We start from the raw sequence: 22694 nt of genomic DNA, 5'->3' as shown, positions 1-22694 counted from the left end.
ATGTAACTCGTCACATGATATGAAGCAGTAAGGATTGCCCTAAATCTTGGAATAAATGCTGGAAAATAGCAGAACCCTGGATACTCTGTAACTATGAGAGTACTGCCCCGAATCCCACAGATCCCTACGCCGTCATGGTGAGTGGGAAATCCCAGGGCCGTGGCATTAACCCAGTCACCGGGGGGGCTGTCCCCCAAATAGCCACACAGTAGGCTCCACCAGTAGAAAAAGACACAAGCCAAAAGCATCCGATTGGCCCATCTTGCAGCAAGATGAGAACAAGCAGGAGGCCAGTCCCAGTTGGCATGCAGACACTCGGGCAGCAGCACACACACTTCATTAAAGTTCCCTCCGTTCCTAGGAGATGCTGGAGCCAGCTGGCTTGCTCGGGGGGTCCCAAGAAATCAGAGAGAGGGTGGGATCCTCTGAATAATCATCCCCTTCTTCTTCAATGTACGGCTCATCCCCCTCCAGCTCCAGGAGAATGGGAAGGTCCGAGTCAGTGGAATCCATAAGGATGAGGGGCTGAGCCGTATAATGGACAATCTGCTTCCCTGCAGGAGGAGAGAGATGAGGGAGAGGAATGAACAGCCTGTGGGGGGATAATGGGATATCCACATATCTGGGGGGACCGAGTGATGCCGTGCATGCAGGGGCTAGCAACAGGGGATGTAAAAATACATTTATATGAAGACCCCTTAGATGAGTCTGAACAAAAATACCCATCAAAAGCCTCAATTGGCCCAACTGTGAATTGCAGGGGATTGTGCAAGTACCTGTGTCAGGTGTTCCAGACTCTGTCTCCGACGCCTTCTGATCCTGAGACGACAGCAGCTCCTGGATCTGAGACACACAGGGCCATTAGTTACAGACAAAGTCAGCCCCTGTCCCTCATTAGCAGCGACTAGTAGACTGGCACAAGGGTGTGTGGAAGGGGCAAGTAGGTGCAAGGGGGAGGCAAGTGGATTCCATATTTACATGAGATATTTGAGGCAGTACAGCCAGTGAAGCCATAAGAATCCAGCAAATGACTGGTACATACAAACGTATATAAATAGACATATATGGGGCAGCTACTCACACTGGCAAGGCTGGAGTCGGGGTCGGGGAGGGAGAGCTCTGAGATTCCCAAGGACGGACTGAAGAGCTAGAATGAAACACAGTAATGAGTGGGGAGAATTGGAATCTGTAGAATTGGGGGAAGGAGAGGAGACGGGGAGGGAGAGAGCAGAGGAAGAGCAGAATGACACAGGGTGATGTGGAACAGGAGCAAATAAAAGAACAAGATGAGGGAAAGGAGGGGAGAGTGTGAGGGAACAGGGGACTGACACACACAGTCTGGGAACCACTGCAGTAGAGGAACAACATGGGGGGAGAGAAAAAGACAAATGAGGAATCACATGGGGGGAGGGGGGTATTTTAGGGTAAATGTGGGGGAGCCACACACATCCATTAGAGCACTGGTATCGACACTGAAGCTCTGGCCGCTGAGCAGGTTCTGCAGGTTGTCCAGGCTGAAGTCAATGGTGTCCACATGGTCATTTAGCTCCATCCTGAAGGGAAAGAAACACAAGGGAGACTGAGGGAGGGAAACATGGGAGGTGCAGGTAAGTGGCTCTGAAGGAGTAGTCTATGCAGTGTTGTAACTAGAGATGGGGGATGAGGAATGATTCCTCTCTATAGGGGGGTGATTGATGCAAGTTGTGTGTGTTTTGTGCCCAGAAACATTGTGTTGGCCCAAGACTTGCACCTTAGGCCAGTCAGCTATCTGCTTGCTACAGGATCACCCCCCCCCCAAATAAATCCAGATTGAGGGGTGAAAAGGTGGCTTGCACAGCGAGGAGCTCCACATGTCATTCACATAAAACTGCTTTAAGAAGCATAAGAAAGTTGGAGGCAATAAGATGTGCGTAGGGGTCAGAAATGGGGACAACAGGACTAGGGGGGAGCTTTGTGCTTAGAATTGCAGTGAAAGGCCATTTGTGGCTGAAAGGGTACAAGGGGCAGGATGGTTGTGGGTTTATATTAGTGAGAGTCTGAGGCTGATGCCACACGGGGCTAATGGTCTGTTTTCTGACATTTCTCTTGGTGTCAGTGTGCAAGTGCCACGTACAGCTGTGCCCATCACTGCACCAAGATGGAGGAGCAGGCGGCATCCCATCAGCAGTCGGAGATGAGCTGATCATCAGCCTGTCTGGCTTTATGTGGAGGAACTGAGAATGTGAGGGAGGGGGCACTAAATATACTTCTGCTGAATTTAGTCTTTAACAGATGAATGGGGCAGAATGTAGGTAAGTGTCCAAGGGCAAAGGAACAAACACAGCCATATCTAACCCGGGGGGCTCCGCTCTGCCCTGCACTGAGGAACAGGAGGTGGGGAACAGACGAGAGACCTCAGACATCTGACGGCTGCTAGAAACGCTGAAAGAGATAAAGACAAGAGTATGGGAACCACACACAGGGCATGCTGCCAAATGTAAGTGCAACATACAGTAAAGCACTGACACCAGGGCATGCTGGGAAATGTAAGTGCAGCATACAGTAAAGCACTGACACCAGGGCATGCTGGGAAATGTAAGTGCAGCATACAGTAAAGCACTGACACCAGGGCATGCTGGGAAATGTAAGTGCAGCATACAGTAAAGCACTGACACCAGGGCATGCTGGGAAATGTAAGTGCAGCATACAGTAAAGCACTGACACCAGGGCATGCTGGGAAATGTAAGTGCAGCATACAGTAAAGCACTGACACCAGGGCATGCTGGGAAATGTAAGTGCAGCATACAGTAAAGCACTGACACCAGGGCATGCTGGGAAATGTAAGTGCAGCATACAGTAAAGCACTGACACCAGGGCATGCTGGGAAATGTAAGTGCAGCATACAGTAAAGCACTGACACCAGGGCATGCTGCCAAATGTAAGTGCAGCATACAGTAAAGCAGTGACACCAGGGCATGCTGGGAAATGTAAGTGCAGCATACAGTAAAGCACTGACACCAGGGCATGCTGGGAAATGTAAGTGCAGCATACAGTAAAGCACTGACACCAGGGCATGCTGGGAAATGTAAGTGCAGCATACAGTAAAGCAGTGACACCAGGGTATGCTGGGAAATGTAAGTGCAGCATACAGTAAAGCACTGATACCAGGGCATGCTGGGAAATGTAAGTGCAGCATACTGTTAAGCACTGACAGCAGGGCATGCTGGGAAATGTAAGTGCAGCATACAGTAAAGCAGTGACAGCAGGGAGAGGGCATGCTGGGAGAATGAAGGTGCATGGGAAATAACGAGGTTTGGGGGCAGAAGGGCTCAGCAGGGCACTGGGGGGGGCATTGGCACGTGGACTATAAGATTTTAGAGCAAAAAGCTGAAATTGCAGATGGAAGAAACAAGTAGGAAGTAGGTAGAAGCAGGTAGGTGCACATACAAATATGGAGGGAGCAGCTACAGGTGAATAAGCTCAAGAAGCTGCTGATCAACTTGTGTCTGTGTCACTAATGGATGAAATAAAAAAGCTGCAGCATTTATTGGGCATTAACCCTTTGTAACATATAACCAGTCTCTATTCATTTATACCATACACTGGTTACCATGGTTTCCTATTATTCACATCCAACATCAGCTAGTGCTGTACAGATCTCCTGTGCTTATATAATAAAGGAGATGGCAGTTAATTTTGCTGCCAATGATATTACACTTGCCCAGCCTTAGGCAATGGCCAGTAAATAAAGGTAGCCAACATACTTGTCTAGGCAGGCCACACTCAGGCAGGGCTCAGGGGGGTGCGACTGAGAGACTCCATTTTTATTGCCACCGGGACAAACACTGGCCTCATTCTCCTGCAGAATTGAGTCTATGAAGGTGGATGGCGATATTGGGGTGTCCTCCAGTTTAGGGGGCGCAGGACTCTGCTCAGGGCTGTGGGACGGCGTCAGTGGCTCCTCCTTGATCAGAATCACTGGACTGGGGCTAAAAGGTAAAGGTGAAGTGAGGATGGAGAAGAATTGCACATGGGGTTAAGGTGCCGCACCCCTCCCTGCTCACCTGCCCTCTAAACTGGGACATGGGGAGGGGGAGGGGCTGGACTCCGCGAGTTCCGTCACGTCGGATATAATGGGTCCTGCCAAGGAGTCTGGCGAGTAGAGGGCGGAGTCTGTGAATCCAGAGACCTGGGCCTGGAACCAGAAAGCAAAGTTGGAAATCGAGCACAAAGAGGTGGGGGGGGGGGGATTGGGGTGCAGGAAACTTGGGGTCTCCGGACTGTGACACAAATTAAAAAAAAAGAAATATGCTCCTAAGCTTAAAGGGGAAGTTATACTTTACATTCACTTTCATGTTGAAAATGAACCTAAAGGAGCAACATTTCAATATTCAAATGTCATGGGGGGGTCACTGATCCCAAACTGCAAGAAACAACCCTGCACCCCTCAGAGAAACAGAGAGAAGTCCCACTTACTGGGTAGGTGGAGCTGCTGTGCACGTGCTCCAGCGAGTACTGACGGCTGTACTTGGGTGAGGAGTGGGCTGTGCTGCTGTCATTCAGCATGAGGGGGCTGCGGGAAGAAACACACCAATCAGAGAGAAGATAAACATGTTAGTACAGATCAGCTTGAGAGTTAATGGCAACTCCTTCCAACCAAACAACAATCCAACATGGCAGCTCTAACGGTCTGAATCCTTTATACTCACTCCTAATATACAGAGAAGGAATGTTCTGGGCACACAATAAGCTATACCCTCATACTGTACTGTCTAAGGGAATCAATATGGCACCTCCTCCCATATGTATAAATACAAATATACAGAGAAGGAATGTTCTGGGCACACAATAAGCTATACCCTCATACTGTACTGTCTAAGGGAATCAATAGGGCACCTCCTCCTCCCATATGTATAAATACAAATATACAGAGAAGGAATGTTCTGGGCACACAATAAGATATACCTTCATACTGTACTGTCTAAGGGAATCAATATGGCACCTCCTCCTCCCATATGTATAAATACAAATATACAGAGAAGGAATGTTCTGGGCACACAATAAGCTATACCCTCATACTGTACTGTCTAAGGGAATCAATATGGCACCTCCTCCTCCCATATGTATAAATACAAATATACAGAGAAGGAATGTTCTGGACACACAATAAGCTATACCCTCATACTGTACTGTCTAAGGGAATCAATATGGCACCTCCTCCTCCCATATGTATAAATACAAATATACAGAGAAGGAATGTTCTGGGCACACAATAAGCTATACCCTCATACTGTACTGTCTAAGGGAATCAATATGGCACCTCCTCCTCCCATATGTATAAATACAAATATACAGAGAAGGAATGTTCTGGGCACACAATAAGCTATACCCTCATACTGTACTGTCTAAGGGAATCAATATGGCACCTCCCTCCTCCCATATGCATGAATACAAATATACAGAGAAGGAATGTTCTGGGCACACAATAAGCTATACCCTCATACTGTACTGTCTAAGGGAATCAATATGGCACCTCCTCCTCCCATATGTATAAATACAAATATACAGAGAAGGAATGTTCTGGGCACACAATAAGCTATACCCTCATACTGTACTGTCTAAGGGAATCAATATGGTACAATGAAGAGTGGCATAACTAATTGTGTTTAGCCTTAAACTGCAGTACAGACATTTCCTGCAGGTGGCACTACAGATCCAAATAAATTCAGTATAATCTAAAAGGTTCAGAGACTCATATTGTGCAAGTGGGCTTCAGTACAGTTCTGGTCACGTAGAATCTTAACCTTACTTATGTGACGGCCCGGCCTCTACACCGGGCCCGGCCTCTACACCGGGCCCGGTCTCTGGCCAGAAATACGCCAGTAATGAATGCGCTAGAGCAGGGGTCCCCAACCTATTTTACCTGTGAGCCACATTAAAATGTAAAAAGAGTTGGGGAGCAGCGCAAGGGTGAAAAAGTCCTTTGTGGTGCCAAATGAGGGCTCTGATTGGCTACTTGGTAGCCCCTAAATGAACTGGCAGTCTACAGGAGGCTCTAATTTGCACTATACTTAGTTTTAATGCAACCAAAACTTGCTTCCAAGCCTGGCATTCAAAAATTGGCACCTGCTTTGAGGATATGGAGAGCAACATCCAAGGGGTTGGAGAGCAACATGTTACTCACGAGCTACTGGATGGGGATCACTGCGCTAGAGCAAACAAGGGAGACAATATACTTACCCTGGATCTAATGGATAAGCCAACTTGCTGTGTCTCCCCCAGAGATCTGATCCCCTTGTGGTACTTACATTTTCCTCTTTACTCCCAGGATCCGGTTTGACTGAACCAATGAGACCAGGAACTGGATGAGCTGCAGGAAAAGCAGAGTCAAAACATTCAGGAATTAAAGGGAAGAGAAAAAAGCTCCAGCATCTTTGTACAGTCTCCTCCCGCAGTACCAACCTGTCCCCCAATATGGTCTCCTCTAACCTAGCTGCAGCGGTCATCTTTATATCTCATCTATATATCTCATCTATATATCTCTATATCTCTCTATCTCTCTATATTTCTCATCTATATCTCATCTCTATATCTCTCATCTATATATCTCTATATATCATCTATATATCTATCATGTTCCATCCATCTACACCTATAGCATCTATCTGCCATCCATCCCTCAGTCTCTCATCCCTCTCATCTATATTTCTATGATTATAGTAACAGCATAAGTCCCGTTGGCTACTTACCTTATTGACCACTTTCTGCTGCTGAGTGTGCTTCTGCCTCAGGCTCGCAACCTCCCTCCACAGGGCCTCGTTCTCACTGCAGAGCATTAAATAGTCCAATTAAGTCTGATGATTAGCAAAGCCTCACTCACAGGCAGCAGCACTGACTTACAGGTGATTCTAAGGGAAAGGATCCAGATTACCTGCCCCTGGGTTTCCCTTTAAAGAGATACTGACACCAGAAAATAATTTTTTTTTTTTTTTTTATATCCATCATAACATCACTGAATGCTATTTTTAATTTTGCCATAAAAGTATTCGCCTGATGCTTTTCCATTAAATTTCTTACCCCCATGGTCCTCTGTGTGGGGGCTGCCATATTTGTGCTGCAGTAGTTGGTAAGCATTAGAAACTCTGACAGGCTGAGAAGTGACAGCCAGGTTGGCAAAACAGTCAGGTTTAGGAACAATTACAAAGTACAATGTAGTAATATGTTGAAAATAAATTTTGCCCCACTCACTGTTTCATGGAGAGTAGCCGGCCATCAATGCTCTCCTGCTTGCCCTTCATGCTCTGTACATCTGATATCAACTTGCCAACACTGTCCTGTCGCACCTTCACCTCGTCGCTCTTTGTTGCAGACATCTGATAATGAAGAGACGGGTCACACTAACCCCTTCATTCACCCCTATTGTCAGCATTATCCTTGTATCCCCTCTCATTCCCAAGAGTAACAACACCAGCCCTCTGTTACTAAAGGTTCTATTTCATTCTTTTATTTCTAAAGGTAATAATAGTGATCTCCTCTACCCTCACACTCTCAACAGAACTGATATTAGACCTCTATATGCAAAATGACCCGTATGAGACACTCAAGTGTATGAATATCATTACTGTATATTGCACAGTAGCAGCACAGCCCCTCCATTCCCAGGAGTAACAGTAGAATTAATTTGCCTCTGAGAAAACCAGTATTTCCCAGAATAAGAATATTATTCCTTTATTTCCAAAGTACCTCGACTATGTCTCTGCCCCCATCAGTGCAGTGTTACTCTCTACCCAAAAGTACAATGTTATTCTGCTACTGAGAAAGGACCAATCCTACTGGTCTGTGCCCAAGAATGCCAGTATGATATTGCCCGTGCCAGTATGATATTGCCCGTGCCTGTATGATATTGCCCGTGCCTGTATGATATTGCCCGTGCCTGTATGATATTGCCAGTGCCAGTATGATATTGCCCGTGCCTGTATGATATTGCCAGTGCCAGTATGATATTGCCCGTGCCAGTATGATATTGCCCGTGCCAGTATGATATTGCCCGTGCCATTATGATATTGCCAGTGCCAGGAGTAGCAGTGTGTGCTTTGCAATCACCCCTCACTCAGTCTCTTTGCTACTCACGGTGTTGACTTTGCGCTTGATGTTCTCCAGAAGTTGCTCCTGACCACGGATGAAGTAGGGATGCTGGAACTCTGTGTCATCTCTTTCAGGTTTCACCAGGCCCCCTTGTTCAATATGGACAACCTTCCGAAACCCATCTGAGAGAGAGAGCAGAACATACAATGGGGTGAAAGTGAATGTGCCCAGTGCTGCATTGGTAGTTGGGGACATGACTAAATGTAGGACAAATCCTTAAGGAGAAGATCCGGCCCAGTTTGTCCCAGAAACACAAAGAACCAGGACAAACGGTTGGAAGGAAAAGGAAGGAATACTGGAAACATCAATGCAGAGACCTTCCATGACTGCAGAGTGTGAACAGGACTTGAGGAGCAGAGAGCGTGCGGGAGACTTACACGTTGATGAGAGCGTGCGAGAGACTTACTCATGTTGATAAGAGCGTGCGAGAGACTTACACGTCGATGAGAGCGTGCGAGAGACTTACACGTCGATGAGAGCGTGCGAGAGACTCACACGTCGATGAGAGCGTGCGAGAGACTCACACGTCGATGAGAGCGTGCGAGAGACTCACACGTCGATGAGAGCGTGCGAGAGACTCACACGTCGATGAGAGCGTGCGAGAGACTCACACGTCGATGAGAGCGTGCGAGAGACTCACACGTCGATGAGAGCGTGCGAGAGACTTACACGTCGATGAGAGCGTGCGAGAGACTTACACGTCGATGAGAGCGTGCGAGAGACTTACACGTCGATGAGAGCGTGCGAGAGACTTACACGTCGATGAGAGCGTGCGAGAGACTTACATGTCGATGAGAGCGTGCGAGAGACTTACATGTCGATGAGAGCGTGCGAGAGACTTACATGTCGATGAGAGCGTGCGAGAGACTTACATGTCGATGAGAGCGTGCGAGAGACTTACATGTCGATGAGAGCGTGCGAGAGACTTACAGGTCGATGAGAGCGTGCGAGAGACTGACACGTCGATGGGAGCGTGCGAGAGACTTACACATAGATGAGAGCGTGCGAGAGACTTACACGTAGATGAGAGCGTGCGAGAGACTTACACATTGATGAGAGCGTGTGAGAGACTTACACATTGATGAGAGCGTGAGAGAGACTTACACATTGATGAGAGCGTGAGAGAAACTTACACATATTGAGTTGCCGTACAAAGCTGGCCATGTTGTTGTGCTTGAAATACTTTGGAAGAACCTCTTTGGCAAACTGTCCCTGGTCAAACACATGGAAACTGTTCCCTTCCTGGTGAAAGAGGAGAATAAAGATTAGAGAGTCAATAAAAGGGGGTCAATAATATTCCCATTTCTTATAAGAAGCCAGAAAGAGAGAATTTACGGCTCTGATAAGCTGCTGATCTCACAGAAAGTCACCATTAAATACATTAGTGTTTCCTATTAATACAGTAGAACCCCCATTTTAAGTTTTTCAGGGGACCAGAAAAAAATAAGTGTAAAATCCAGGAAAATGTAAAATGAGGGTAATGTATTGTAATATATAGGTGGGACCAGAAAACAACAATGTAATATGAGAGAAAACTTAAAATCAGGGGCTGTAAAATGGGGGTTCTACTGTGATCTGTTTATTTATATTTGAATCTTTTAACAGTTTTTGAAACCTTTGGAGGGCCTAATGGGTGCAAGAAAAGCCAATCCTTGTGTCTCACTCCCCGTTCACTGAAAGATTGTAAGCTCTGATGAGCAGGGCAGCTTCTGTATGTGCCAGCATTGACACCCTCCTGTTGTACAGCGCTGGGGGGCATGTGGGCGCTATGGAAATAAATACAGTCGGGGGAACTGCATGGGCCAGCACAACATACACACTCATGAGAAAGAGAAGAACAGTTCAGTATAAAAATAAAACTGGGTAAATAAATAGGCTGTGCAAAATAAAAAATGTATCTAATATAGTTAGTTAGGCAAAAATGTAATGTATAAAGGCTGGAGTGAGTGGATGTGTAACATAATAGCCAGAACACTACTTCCTGCTTTTCAGCTCTCTTGCTTTCCACTGATTGGTTACCAGGAGTTGATCCCTTGCCTAATGAAGTACTGGTTCTGTACCACTGAGATCCGGGTTGGAAGGACTGGGACAGGAGGAACCACCTAGATGAGTTGATGCTGTACAGGAGGGTGCCCTGACACTTACAGGACCCAATACCTTTTAATTCTGGTTCCTATTTTTGACTAAAGCCCCAACATAATGGAAATAAAATTGCCCAAGAATTAAAAGCAGTGAAAGTGTCACCTCCGACAGCCAATCAGGGAGCAGTATTGGGGCACATGTGCCTTTAATTTGCCTCCCTTCTGGGTGTGTAATTAGTGATGATAATCCCGCTGAGAGGGAAATAGAAATATGAGCAGCGTGGGCCAGAATGTGGTGCCAAGTAGCAGTCTCTTTGCTGAGCACAATGCTGGCGTGGCCCCGAGACTCCCCTCCTCTCTCTCATGGAGCAGCTTCCAGTGACCGGGATCCTCCTGCTCCAGCTGATCCCTCTGCAAATGAGATCCATGTGTGAGCGGGGCTGCACTTGGCGAGCGACACAGGAAATATGGAGTCAGGGATGAGAGAATGGAGAGCAGCAACTGGATCCAGACACCCGGGGGGAGACAGAATTACAGCTACTGCTCCCTGATCAGGACAAACTGACGGCCAGACCCGCCTCACGCTCTATTAACCCCTTCCACACATATATTATGCACCCGCATTGCCCCCAGCTTTAGCCACATTAACCAAAATATTCCCAAATTCTTCAGCTTAATCTATCACTTTCTGCCCCAACACACAAAATAAAATATTATAGAAACCTTTGTTCTCTCCGTAAGCTTTGCCTTTATACTGTTCTATATGGCACCTCCTCCTCCCATATGTATAAATACAAATATACAGAGAAGGAATGTTCTGGGCACACAATAAGCTATACCCTCATACTGTACTGTCTAAGGGAATCAATATGGCACCTCCTCCTCCCATATGTATAAATACAAATATACAGAGAAGGAATGTTCTGGGCACACAATAAGCTATACCCTCATACTGTACTGTCTAAGGGAATCAATATGGCACCTCCTCCTCCCATATGTATAAATACAAATATACAGAGAAGGAATGTTCTGGGCACACAATAAGCTATACCCTCATACTGTACTGTCTAAGGGAATCAATATGGCACCTCCTCCTCCCATATGTATAAATACAAATATACAGAGAAGGAATGTTCTGGGCACACAATAAGCTATACCCTCATACTGTACTGTCTAAGGGAATCAATATGGCACCTCCTCCTCCCATATGTATAAATACAAATATACAGAGAAGGAATGTTCTGGGCACACAATAAGCTATACCCTCATACTGTACTGTCTAAGGGAATCAATATGGCACCTCCTCCTCCCATATGATTAAATACAAATATACAGAGAAGGAATGTTCTGGGCACACAATAAGCTATACCCTCATACTGTACTGTCTAAGGGAATCAATATGGCACCTCCTCCCATATGTATAAATACAAATATACAGAGAAGGAATGTTCTGGGCACACAATAAGCTATACCCTCATACTGTACTGTCTAAGGGAATCAATATGGCACCTCCTCCTCCCATATGTATAAATACAAATATACAGAGAAGGAATGTTCTGGGCACACAATAAGCTATACCCTCATACTGTACTGTCTAAGGGAATCAATATGGCACCTCCCTCCTCCCATATGTATAAATACAAATATACAGAGAAGGAATGTTCTGGGCACACAATAAGCTATACCCTCATACTGTACTGTCTAGGGCAGGGATCCCCAACCTTTCGAACCCGTGAGCAACATTCAGAAGTAAAAGGAGTTGGGGAGCAACACATACATGAAAAATGTTCTCGGGCTGCCAAATAAGTGCTGTGATTGGCCATTTGGTATCTCATATGTGAATTCAACCTACATTAAGGCTTTGTTTGGCAGTGCACCTTGTTTTTATGAAACGAAAACTTGCTTTCAAGCCAGGAATTCAAAAATAAGCACCTGCTTTGAGGACACAGAGCAACATCCAAGGGGTTGGAGAGCAACATGTTGCTCACGAGCTACTGGTTGGGGAACACTGGTCTAGGGGAATCAATATGGCACCTCCCATATGTATAAATACAAATATACAGAGAAGGAATGTTCTGGGCACACAATAAGCTATACCCTCATACTGTACTGTCTAAGGGAATCAATATGGCACCTCCTCCCATATGTATAAATACAGATATACAGAGAAGGAATGTTCTGGGCACACAATAAGCTATACCCTCATACTGTACTGTCTAAGGGAATCAATATGGCACCTCCCTCCTCCCATATGTATAAATACAAATATACAGAGAAGGAATGTTCTGGGCACACAATAAGCTATACCCTCATACTGTACTGTCTAAGGGAATCAATATGGCACCTCCCTCCTCCCATATGTATAAATACAAATATACAGAGAAGGAATGTTCTGGGCACACAATAAGCTATACCCTCATACTGTACTGTCTAAGGGAATCAATATGGCACCTCCCTCCTCCCATATGTATAAATACAAATATACAGAGAAGGAATGTTCTGGGCACACAATAAGCTATACCCTCATACTGTACTGTCTAAGGGAATCAATATGGCACCTCCTCCTCCTCCCATATGTATAAATACAAATATACAGAGAAGGAATGTTCTGGGCACACAATAAGCTATACTCTCATACTGTACTGTCTAAGGGAATCAATATGGCACCTCCCTCCTCCCATATGTATAAATACAAATATACAGAGAAGGAATGTTCTGGGCACACAATAAGCTATACCCTCATACTGTACTGTCTAAGGGAATCAATATGGCACCTCCCTCCTCCCATATGTATAAATACAAATATACAGAGAAGGAATGTTCTGGGCACACAATAAGCTATACCCTCATACTGTACTGTCTAAGGGAATCAATATGGCACCTCCCTCCTCCCATATGTATAAATACAAATATACAGAGAAGGAATGTTCTGGGCACACAATAAGCTATACCCTCATACTGTACTGTCTAAGGGAATCAATATGGCACCTCCCTCCTCCCATATGTATAAATACAAATATACAGAGAAGGAATGTTCTGGGCACACAATAAGCTATACCCTCATACTGTACTGTCTAAGGGAATCAATATGGCACCTCCTCCTCCTCCCATATGTATAAATACAAATATACAGAGAAGGAATGTTCTGGGCACACAATAAGCTATACCCTCATACTGTACTGTCTAAGGGAATCAATATGGCACCTCCCTCCTCCCATATGTATAAATACAAATATACAGAGAAGGAATGTTCTGGGCACACAATAAGCTATACCCTCATACTGTACTGTCTAAGGGAATCAATATGGCACCTCCCTCCTCCCATATGTATAAATACAAATATACAGAGAAGGAATGTTCTGGGCACACAATAAGCTATACCCTCATACTGTACTGTCTAAGGGAATCAATATGGCACCTCCCTCCTCCCATATGTATAAATACAAATATACAGAGAAGGAATGTTCTGGGCACACAATAAGCTATACCCTCATACTGTACTGTCTAAGGGAATCAATATGGCACCTCCTCCTCCTCCCATATGTATAAATACAAATATACAGAGAAGGAATGTTCTGGGCACACAATAAGCTATACTCTCATACTGTACTGTCTAAGGGAATCAATATGGCACCTCCCTCCTCCCATATGTATAAATACAAATATACAGAGAAGGAATGTTCTGGGCACACAATAAGCTATACCCTCATACTGTACTGTCTAAGGGAATCAATATGGCACCTCCCTCCTCCCATATGTATAAATACAAATATACAGAGAAGGAATGTTCTGGGCACACAATAAGCTATACCCTCATACTGTACTGTCTAAGGGAATCAATATGGCACCTCCTCCTCCCATATGTATAAATACAAATATACAGAGAAGGAATGTTCTGGGCACACAATAAGCTATACCCTCATACTGTACTGTCTAAGGGAATCAATATGGCACCTCCCTCCTCCCATATGTATAAATACAAATATACAGAGAAGGAATGTTCTGGGCACACAATAAGCTATACCCTCATACTGTACTGTCTAAGGGAATCAATATGGCACCTCCTCCTCCCATATGTATAAATACAAATATACAGAGAAGGAATGTACTGGGCACACAATAAGCTATACCCTCATACTGTACTGTCTAAGGGAATCAATATGGCACCTCCCTCCTCCCATATGTATAAATACAAATATACAGAGAAGGAATGTTCTGGGCACACAATAAGCTATACCCTCATACTGTACTGTCTAAGGGAATCAATATGGCACCTCCTCCTCCCATATGTATAAATACAAATATACAGAGAAGGAATGTTCTGGGCACACAATAAGCTATACCCTCATACTGTACTGTCTAAGGGAATCAATATGGCACCTCCTCCTCCCATATGTATAAATACAAATATACAGAGAAGGAATGTTCTGGGCACACAATAAGCTATACCCTCATACTGTACTGTCTAAGGGAATCAATATGGCACCTCCTCCTCCCATATGTATAAATACAAATATACAGAGAAGGAATGTTCTGGGCACACAATAAGCTATACCCTCATACTGTACTGTCTAAGGGAATCAATATGGCACCTCCTCCTCCCATATGTATAAATACAAATATACAGAGAAGGAATGTACTGGGCACACAATAAGCTATACCCTCATACTGTACTGTCTAAGGGAATCAATATGGCACCTCCCTCCTCCCATATGTATAAATACAAATATACAGAGAAGGAATGTTCTGGGCACACAATAAGCTATACCCTCATACTGTACTGTCTAAGGGAATCAATATGGCACCTCCTCCTCCCATATGTATAAATACAAATATACAGAGAAGGAATGTTCTGGGCACACAATAAGCTATACCCTCATACTGTACTGTCTAAGGGAATCAATATGGCACCTGCCTGACGTACTCGTGAAAACCAAGATACAAAAGGACACTGGACACGCAGTGGGAGTTATTCCCAGGAAATGGGGGTGACTAGGAGTTAAGGGGTAACAGCACTGCAGGCTGAATCCTTCCTAAAAACAGAAGCAGATGTGGCCCCATCTCAGCTGGGGGCAGAAAGGGAAAATCTGCAGGAATAACAGCATATGGAGATTGTTATTTTGTGGTTGGATAAAATACACGGCAGCTGCTCTGGCAGGTTGAGGGGCAATAAAAATGGGAAGAAAGCAGAATAAAGCCAGGAACCACAAAGGGCCCTTCCTCAGGATCACACTAACAGGAAGAGTAGTAGTAGTAGTACATGGCTGATGCTCTGGGGAGCAGTGGTAACCTTACAACACTGAGATGCTGTCTCTCACTGCCATTAGTATGCTTTGTGCCTAGGGGGTACTGCCCATAAACATGGCTCTGCCATTACAGTCCTGTCAGTACACTTTGGGCCTGGGAGCAAATGAGCCGTTTTTAGAGACTGGCAGGGGGCAGTAGAATTAAATTTACCTCTCAGCAGCAGCACAAAGAATTTGCCAGAAAACACACAACCCTCATTTTTAATGTTAACAACAATGTGTGTATGGTGAGGAAGACAAATGCCATAAGGTTATACTTCCCCTTTAACTACTGATGTGTGTGGGGGGGGGGGCAGCATGGAGAATAACATGGTTATACACAGGATGCTCATAGTAAGTGGCTCCCTGCCTACACAGCACAGACACATGGACTTATTGATACTAATCTGCTCCCCAAATCATGACCTCACTGTCTGCTCATTCTGACTCAATGTACCAATATCCATCCGGTTATCTTAATGAAATCCTGTATCCAAAATTACAACAATCCCCATAAATTACACAACTCATGGCCCACTGGGAACCGCCCAAATAGCCCGATCCATGAGAGAAGCCTGCGGCAGTGGTGGCACTAGATCCATAACCTGGGATCAGAGACAAGCCCAAGGCAATGGTGGCACCAGATCCATAACCTGGGGTCAGATAGAAGCCTGCGGCAGTGGTGGCACCAGATCCATAACCTGGGATCAGAGACAAGCCCAAGGCAGTGGTGGCACCGATCCATAACCTGGGATCAGATAGAATCCCAGGCAGTGGTGGCACCAGATCCATAACCTGGGATCAGAGACAAGCCCAAGGCAATGGTGGCACCAGATCCATAACCTGGGATCAGATAGAAGCCCAGGCAGTGGTGGCACAAGATCCATAACCTGGGATCAGATAGAAGCCCAGGCAGTGGTGGCACCAGATCCATAACCTGGGATCAGATAGAAGCCCAGGCAGTGGTGGCACAAGATCCATAACCTGGGATCAGAGACAAGGCCGAGGCAGTGGTGGCACCACCAGATCCATAACCTGGGATCAGAGACAAGCCTGAAGCAGTTGTGGCACCAGATCCATAACCTGGGATCAGAGACAAGCCTGAGGCAGTGGTGGCACTAGATCCCTAACCTGGGATCACATAGAAGCCCGAGGCAGTGGTGGCACCAGATCCATAACCTGGGATCAGATAGAAGCCGGAGGCAGTGTTGGCACCAGATCCATAACCTGGGATCAGAGACAAGCCCGAGGCAGTGGTGGCACCAGATCCATAACCTGGGATCAGAGACAAGCACAAGGCAGTGGTGGCACCAGATCCATAACCTGGGGTCAGATATAAGCCCAGGCAGTGGTGACACCAGATCCATAACCTGGGATCAGATAGAAGCACAGGCAGTGGTGGCATCAGATCCATAACCTGGGATCAGAGACAAGCCCAAGGCAGCGGTGGCACCAGATCTATAACCTGGGATCAGAGACAAGCCGAGGCAGTGGTGGCACCAGATCCATAACCTGGGATCAGAGACAAGCCGAGGCAGTGGTGGCACCAGATCCATAACCTGGGATCAGAGACAAGCCAAAGGCAGCGGTGGCACCAGATCCATAACCTGGGATCAGAGAAAAGCCGAGGCAGTGGTGGCACCAGATCCCTAACCTGGGATCAGATAGAAGCCCGAAGCAGTTGTGGCACCAGATCCATAACCTGGGATCAGAGACAAGCCTGAGGCAGTGTTGGCACCAGATCCATAACCTGGGGTCAGGGAAAAGCCAGAGGAACTGGAGGCACCAGATCCATAACCTGGGGTCAGAGAGAAGCCCGCAGCAGTGGTGGCACTAGATCCATAACCTGGGATCAGAGACAAGCCCGAGGCAGTGGTGGCACCAGATCCATAACCTGGGATCAGAGACAGCCCGAGGCAGTGGTGGCACCAGATCCATAACCTGGGATCAGATAGAAGCCCAGGCAGTGGTGGCACTAGATCCATAACCTGGGATCAGAGACAGCCCGAGGCAGTGGTGGCACCCGATCCATGACCTGGGATCAGAGACAAGCACAAGGCAGTGGTGGCACCAGATCTATAACCTGGGGTCAGAGACAAGCACGAGGTAGTGGTGGCACCAGATCCATAACCTGGGGTCAGATAGAAGCCCAGGCAGTGGTGGCACCAGATCTATAACCTGGGATCAGATAGAAGCACAGGCAGTGGTGGCACCAGATCCATAACCTGGGATCAGATAGAAGCACAGGCAGTGGTGGCACCAGATCCATAACCTGGGATCAGATAGAAGCCCAGGCATTGGTGGCACTAGATCCATAACCTGGGATCAGAGACAAGCCCGAGGCAGTGGTGGCACCAGATCCATAACCTGGGATCAGAGACAAGCACAAGGCAGTGGTGGCACTAGATCTATAACCTGGGGTCAGATAGAAGCCCGAGGCAGTGGTGGCACCAGATCCATAACCTGGGGTCAGAGAGAAGCCCGCGGCAGTGGTGGCACCAGTTCCATAACCTGGGTTCAGATAGAAACACGAGGCACTGGTGGCACCGGATCCATAACCTGGGATCAGAGACAAGCCAGAGCCGACTGGGGGATTAACAGGAGAGACAGAAGAATCTTGTATACAACTCATCTCTCCTGGTGTATATGGTTCCACGCGTGGAGACAATGAACGCAACAGTTTAGTCTGTCGCCAGATTAACCCTCCCCTGGCCGGAACCAACTGTGCATAAGTGCAGACCCTGCTCCAACGAGAGGCCAAGAGATCGCTCTCCCAGACTACCAAGCGCCATGTGCCAAGAGGAAATCACATTGAGGAGAATTATGGGTGAGTGGATTAACTGTGAGACTCCTCTAATACTGGGACACTGCCACATTATTGGCCACTGAGTGGGCAGTTATTTATAGCAATTAACAATGAACAGGGGGTTAAGGGAAGCCAACTGGTATCTGCAGCGCAAAGAGGGGTGAATGCAGAACTGGGGCACCTCTAACCACAGACACCAGCACTCAGGGCAAATGCACAAACATGGCACAAGCACATCTGTGCCCCACCCACTATGAAAACAGATGGACCAAGAATCACTTCACTATAATACAAGGGGAGAGGGGCATGGCACTGTGAGCATAAGGGGGCCGGGAAATAGTTATTGCAAGTCTTGTGGTGGAATCAGTTAAGTCTGAGTAAAAAAACATGTTAATATTTATATTGGACAGTTGAGACCGTGTTTATGCACCTTTTTACCTCCAACTGAATGAGCTCATGCCAAAAAGTGGGGATATTTTCCCTTGAAGGTTTATCATTATGTAGAAAGTTAGAAAGAGACCTAGAGCAGCAGCGGCACCTAGAGCAGCAGCAGCGGGGGCGGCACCAGATCCATAACTAGAGCAGTAGCAGCGGGGGCGGCACCTGCAGCAGCGGGGGCGGCACCTAGAGCAGCAGCAGCGGGGGCGGCACCTAGAGCAGCAGCAGCAGGGGCGGCACCAGATCCATAACTAGAGCAGTAGCAGCGGGGGCGGCACCTAGAGCAGCAGTGACACTGGTCAGACAAAAAGAATATATGGTGCATAAAAAAGAGTGATTATTCTTACTGGGCTCCAGCAGATTAAAGGGTCTGTGTCTGGGTCTTCCACCAAAGTCCAGAGCTTGGCAAGGAAAGCAGGTACATTGCTGCCCCCACAAGTCCCGTGGGGGTCCATAGGGAGGATGTAGTAGGGCACAGACTGAATGGCAGAGCTGGGAGTAGGAGAGAAGACAGACTGTCAGTGATACGTGGATGAATCGTGGATGAGACGAGGGGTTGAAAGAGGGGAAACACAGGGGAGTCCTCCCAAGGGGCCACAACCCTCATTCCAGGAATTCCTGGGACACTGTATGTGGAGAACATTCCCAGAATGAAAGAGCAGGTACAGAGGGATTGTGCTATTAACCATAGAGATTGGGGGCAGGTACAAGGAGAAGAGGGTGGGGCATTACCAGGGGCAGGAAAAGAATCCTCATGGGGAATAAGGGCTCATTTAGACCATAACTTGGGGTGTAAATATGCTATAGGGAGGTGCCTAGGTTATTGGGTAAATAGGCTTCTGATACACACAGGGGTATTAGTATAAAGGAGAGGGGTAAATAGGTGACACACAGGGGCAGTCTCAGGGGAATTAGGAGAGAGAGGGGTAAGTAGGGGGTGACATAAAGAGACAGTCTCAGGGGTATAAGCAGAGAGAGGGGTAAGTAGGGGGTGACACACCGCGGATACATTAACAAGGTATGGGGGGCAAATAGGCAACTCACGTACAATTTAGGGGTGAAATCACTTCGGGGACGGGTTGGTAAATGTATCACTGCAGTATGGAGCTCCCCGGACTCTCCTGGCGGGGTCTCTGGTTCAGACTCACGTCACAGGCCTATCCACACAGACTCACAGGCCGAGGGAGACATGGTCAGCGCCATCTTGTGACGTTTCAATCCTGCCCACCAACTGGTACACCACGCACGCGCAGTAGGCCGTTTTACGACAAACATTACTCCCCTCAGGCACCGCCCGGAAGTGCGTTATCTCTCGCCGCCATATTTGTACGCACTCGGGTCATGCATGTCCGCCATTTTACTACACCCAAAGGAGTTTTAATCAAAATTATTGTTATCTATGTAGCACCCTGACTTACAGTACCTGACTAAGATTACAGGAGTTATATTGCGACCAAGACCTATTCAGCAATAAAGATTCAAATGCCACAGGTAAGATGGTGTTTCACTTCTTCCGGCGGGTGAGTGGGCGGGATAAGAGACACTTCCGGCTTAAGGAGACAGGGAAAAACGTGTTTCTACTAGTGATACAGTGGGACGTTGTGACCTGGAACTGGAATAGACCCGAGAGTGTCCCCCCGAGCCCTGAGTGAGACATGAAGAGAGGGAGCCAAGGGGAGGCCGGGAGCCCACAGACCGAGGAGCCGGTAATGTCACACGTGACTGACACATGGAGCTGCTCTACTTGTGGCCCTAACGCAGGGGCCCAGAGATAAGAGACTGGGTATTGGCTGAGGAGTAAAGAGAGGAAAGACTGGGTATTGGCTGAGGAGTAAAGAGAGGAAAGACTGGGTATTGGCTGAGGGGGAAGAGAGGAAAGACTGGGTATTGGCTGAGGAGTAAAGAGAGGAAGACTGAGTATTGGCTGAGGGGGAAGAGAGGAAAGACTGGGTATTGGCTGAGGGGGAAGAGAGGAAAGATTGGGTATTGGCTGAGGGGGAAGAGAGGAAAGACTGGGTATTGGCTGAGGGGGAAGAGAGGAAAGACTGGGTATTGGCTGAGGGGGAAGAGAGGAAAGATTGGGTATTGGCTGAGGGGGAAGAGAGGAAAGACTGGGTATTGGCTGAGGAGTGAAGAGATGAGAGACTTGGTATTGGCTGAGGAGTGAAGAGAGGAAAGACTGGGTATTGGCTGAGGGGGAAGAGAGGAAAGACTGGGTATTGGCTGAGGGGGAAGAGAGGAAAGATTGGGTATTGGCTGAGGGGGAAGAGAGGAAAGACTGGGTATTGGCTGAGGAGTGAAGAGATGAGAGACTTGGTATTGGCTGAGGGGGAAGAGAGGAAAGACTGGGTATTGGCTGAGGGGGAAGAGAGGAAAGACTTGATATTGGCTGAGGGGGAAGAGAGGAAAGATTGGGTATTGGCTGAGGAGTGAAGATATGAGAGACTTGGTATTGGCTGAGGAGTGAAGAGAGGAAAGACTGGGTATTGGCTGAAGGGGAAAGAGATGAGAGACTGGGTATTGGCTGAGGGGGGGAAGAGAGGAAAGACTCTGTTTTGGCAGAATGGGTTTAAAGATAAAAGTAAATGAGCAATAATGATAAATTGTTGGGCCTCCCTGGCTAGGAAAACCAGAAACCAGACCCCTTCACTACTATAAGATGTTGTACTATTTTGTATTTCGGGGGCTTCCTCAGTACCATCTGATTGTGGTCCCCAGTGCCAGGAGTCATTCCTCTTACACATTATTCCATGTTTCTTGCCTAGGAGCCTCTCTTTTCTGAGGAAGACAGGAGTTTGCGGGATGGAAACGCATTAGATGAGAGTGACAGTGAGGAGAGCCAATACTCTGGCCTGGAGGATTCTGGGACTGACAGAAGTGACGATGAGGAGGACCACTGGTCTGAGGAAGAAGAAAATCCAGGGAAGTCCCCAAAAGAGATCATAAAGGTACTGCGAGTGATGGAAGCACTGGCACCATGTCTCCTCCTGTCTGTCACTCTGCACTTGGAGAGCCATAATTCAATGAACCAATTTCCTTTCTACCTGTGTCAATCTAAAGTGTCAGGGAAAGGCTCATTAGGTCCCCCTATTGTTTAACGAGAGTTACAGACTCCATGTCCCATAGTTCCCTTCTGTGTCACTCTGAAGTGAGAAGGAAGACGCCATATACTAAAGTTCTGTTACTGTACAGTAGGAAAGTCTTGCGTATGTTCCATTTCTGGCTTTGCCTGTAAGTGCGCCACCCGGTGGAGGCTGCGGCCTGGACCATCTCTGTGCTTCTACTCTAGAGAGCTGGCGAATAAGAAGACTTTTCTGGTTTTGCAATTATATGGAGCTTCCTGATCTGGAATTCACATTAGATACTTTCCTTTCACCCACAGCTTGTGAGAAGCGCTGACTCTGGGTTGATCATCTAGTGCCTGGTTTGTTTTTCTGCCCTTTCCTGATGTCCCCGTATGTTTGTGGAACTGCTTCATTCGTAAAATATCTGGGCCACCTGGACATAGACTAAGGCTACAGAAACAGGCCAGCAGGCAGCTAGTCTCCCCATTAATTATTGTGTGAAAAGGTATCTTTTGTGTTCAGCATCTGATTATGTTCTTCGGCTGGGCTGGGAATATTAAGCAGCCCTGGCAACATAGATGTACAGTAGGTACATTTACAGTTTATAAAAGTTGTAGGACAAAGGTGACACTGTCCTGTTAAAATCAGAACATGTCACTACCTCTTTAAACAGATACAAACTAAAAGTTATTATGGCAAATTAACCTTTTGGAGCAGCCACTAGGTATTTACCATCTCCCTTTATATGTGGCTAAATTACACAGTACTGCTCTAGTTCTAGTTCATTGACATATATGGTGTATTAAGTGTAGCAAAGACAAGAACTATACTCATCCATTGGTTCAGAGCTGATCCGCTTGCGGCCCTCCGTGCCTTTAATTGTTTCTGAAATGTA

At 46.8% G+C, this 22694-nt stretch overlaps 2 protein-coding genes across 4 annotated transcripts in view; one reads left to right on the top strand and one right to left on the bottom strand.

The window, feature by feature from the left end:
* Window positions 1-247: 247 nt before the first annotated feature.
* Window positions 248-19933, bottom strand: hsf1.S (heat shock transcription factor 1 S homeolog). The gene is given in 15 exon segments (NM_001096797.1): window positions 248-554; window positions 777-843; window positions 1082-1147; window positions 1448-1553; window positions 2335-2421; window positions 3744-3968; window positions 4044-4174; window positions 4456-4552; window positions 6288-6349; window positions 6729-6804; window positions 7228-7352; window positions 8110-8246; window positions 9258-9366; window positions 19082-19226; window positions 19783-19933. Coding segments are annotated over 14 exon segments (1593 nt in total). The 5' UTR covers window positions 19190-19226; window positions 19783-19933; the 3' UTR covers window positions 248-357.
* A 144-nt stretch (window positions 19934-20077) lies between these two features.
* bop1.S (BOP1 ribosomal biogenesis factor S homeolog) overlaps window positions 20078-22694 on the top strand; it is a 35312-nt gene continuing 32695 nt past the window's right edge. Inside the window, exons 1-2 of one of the 3 annotated variants that reach the window (XM_041567072.1) lie at window positions 20078-20225; window positions 21500-21682. In XM_041567072.1, coding sequence (XP_041423006.1) covers window positions 20217-20225; window positions 21500-21682 — 192 coding nt within the window. In that variant the 5' untranslated portion in view covers window positions 20078-20216. 3 annotated transcript variants of the gene reach the window in all.

Source organism: Xenopus laevis, chromosome 6S, assembly GCF_017654675.1.
Source record: "Xenopus laevis strain J_2021 chromosome 6S, Xenopus_laevis_v10.1, whole genome shotgun sequence".
Classification (NCBI taxonomy): domain Eukaryota; kingdom Metazoa; phylum Chordata; class Amphibia; order Anura; family Pipidae; genus Xenopus; species Xenopus laevis.
The sequence above is the reverse complement of the archived record's forward strand: the minus strand, read 5'-3'. Positions and strand labels throughout refer to the sequence as shown.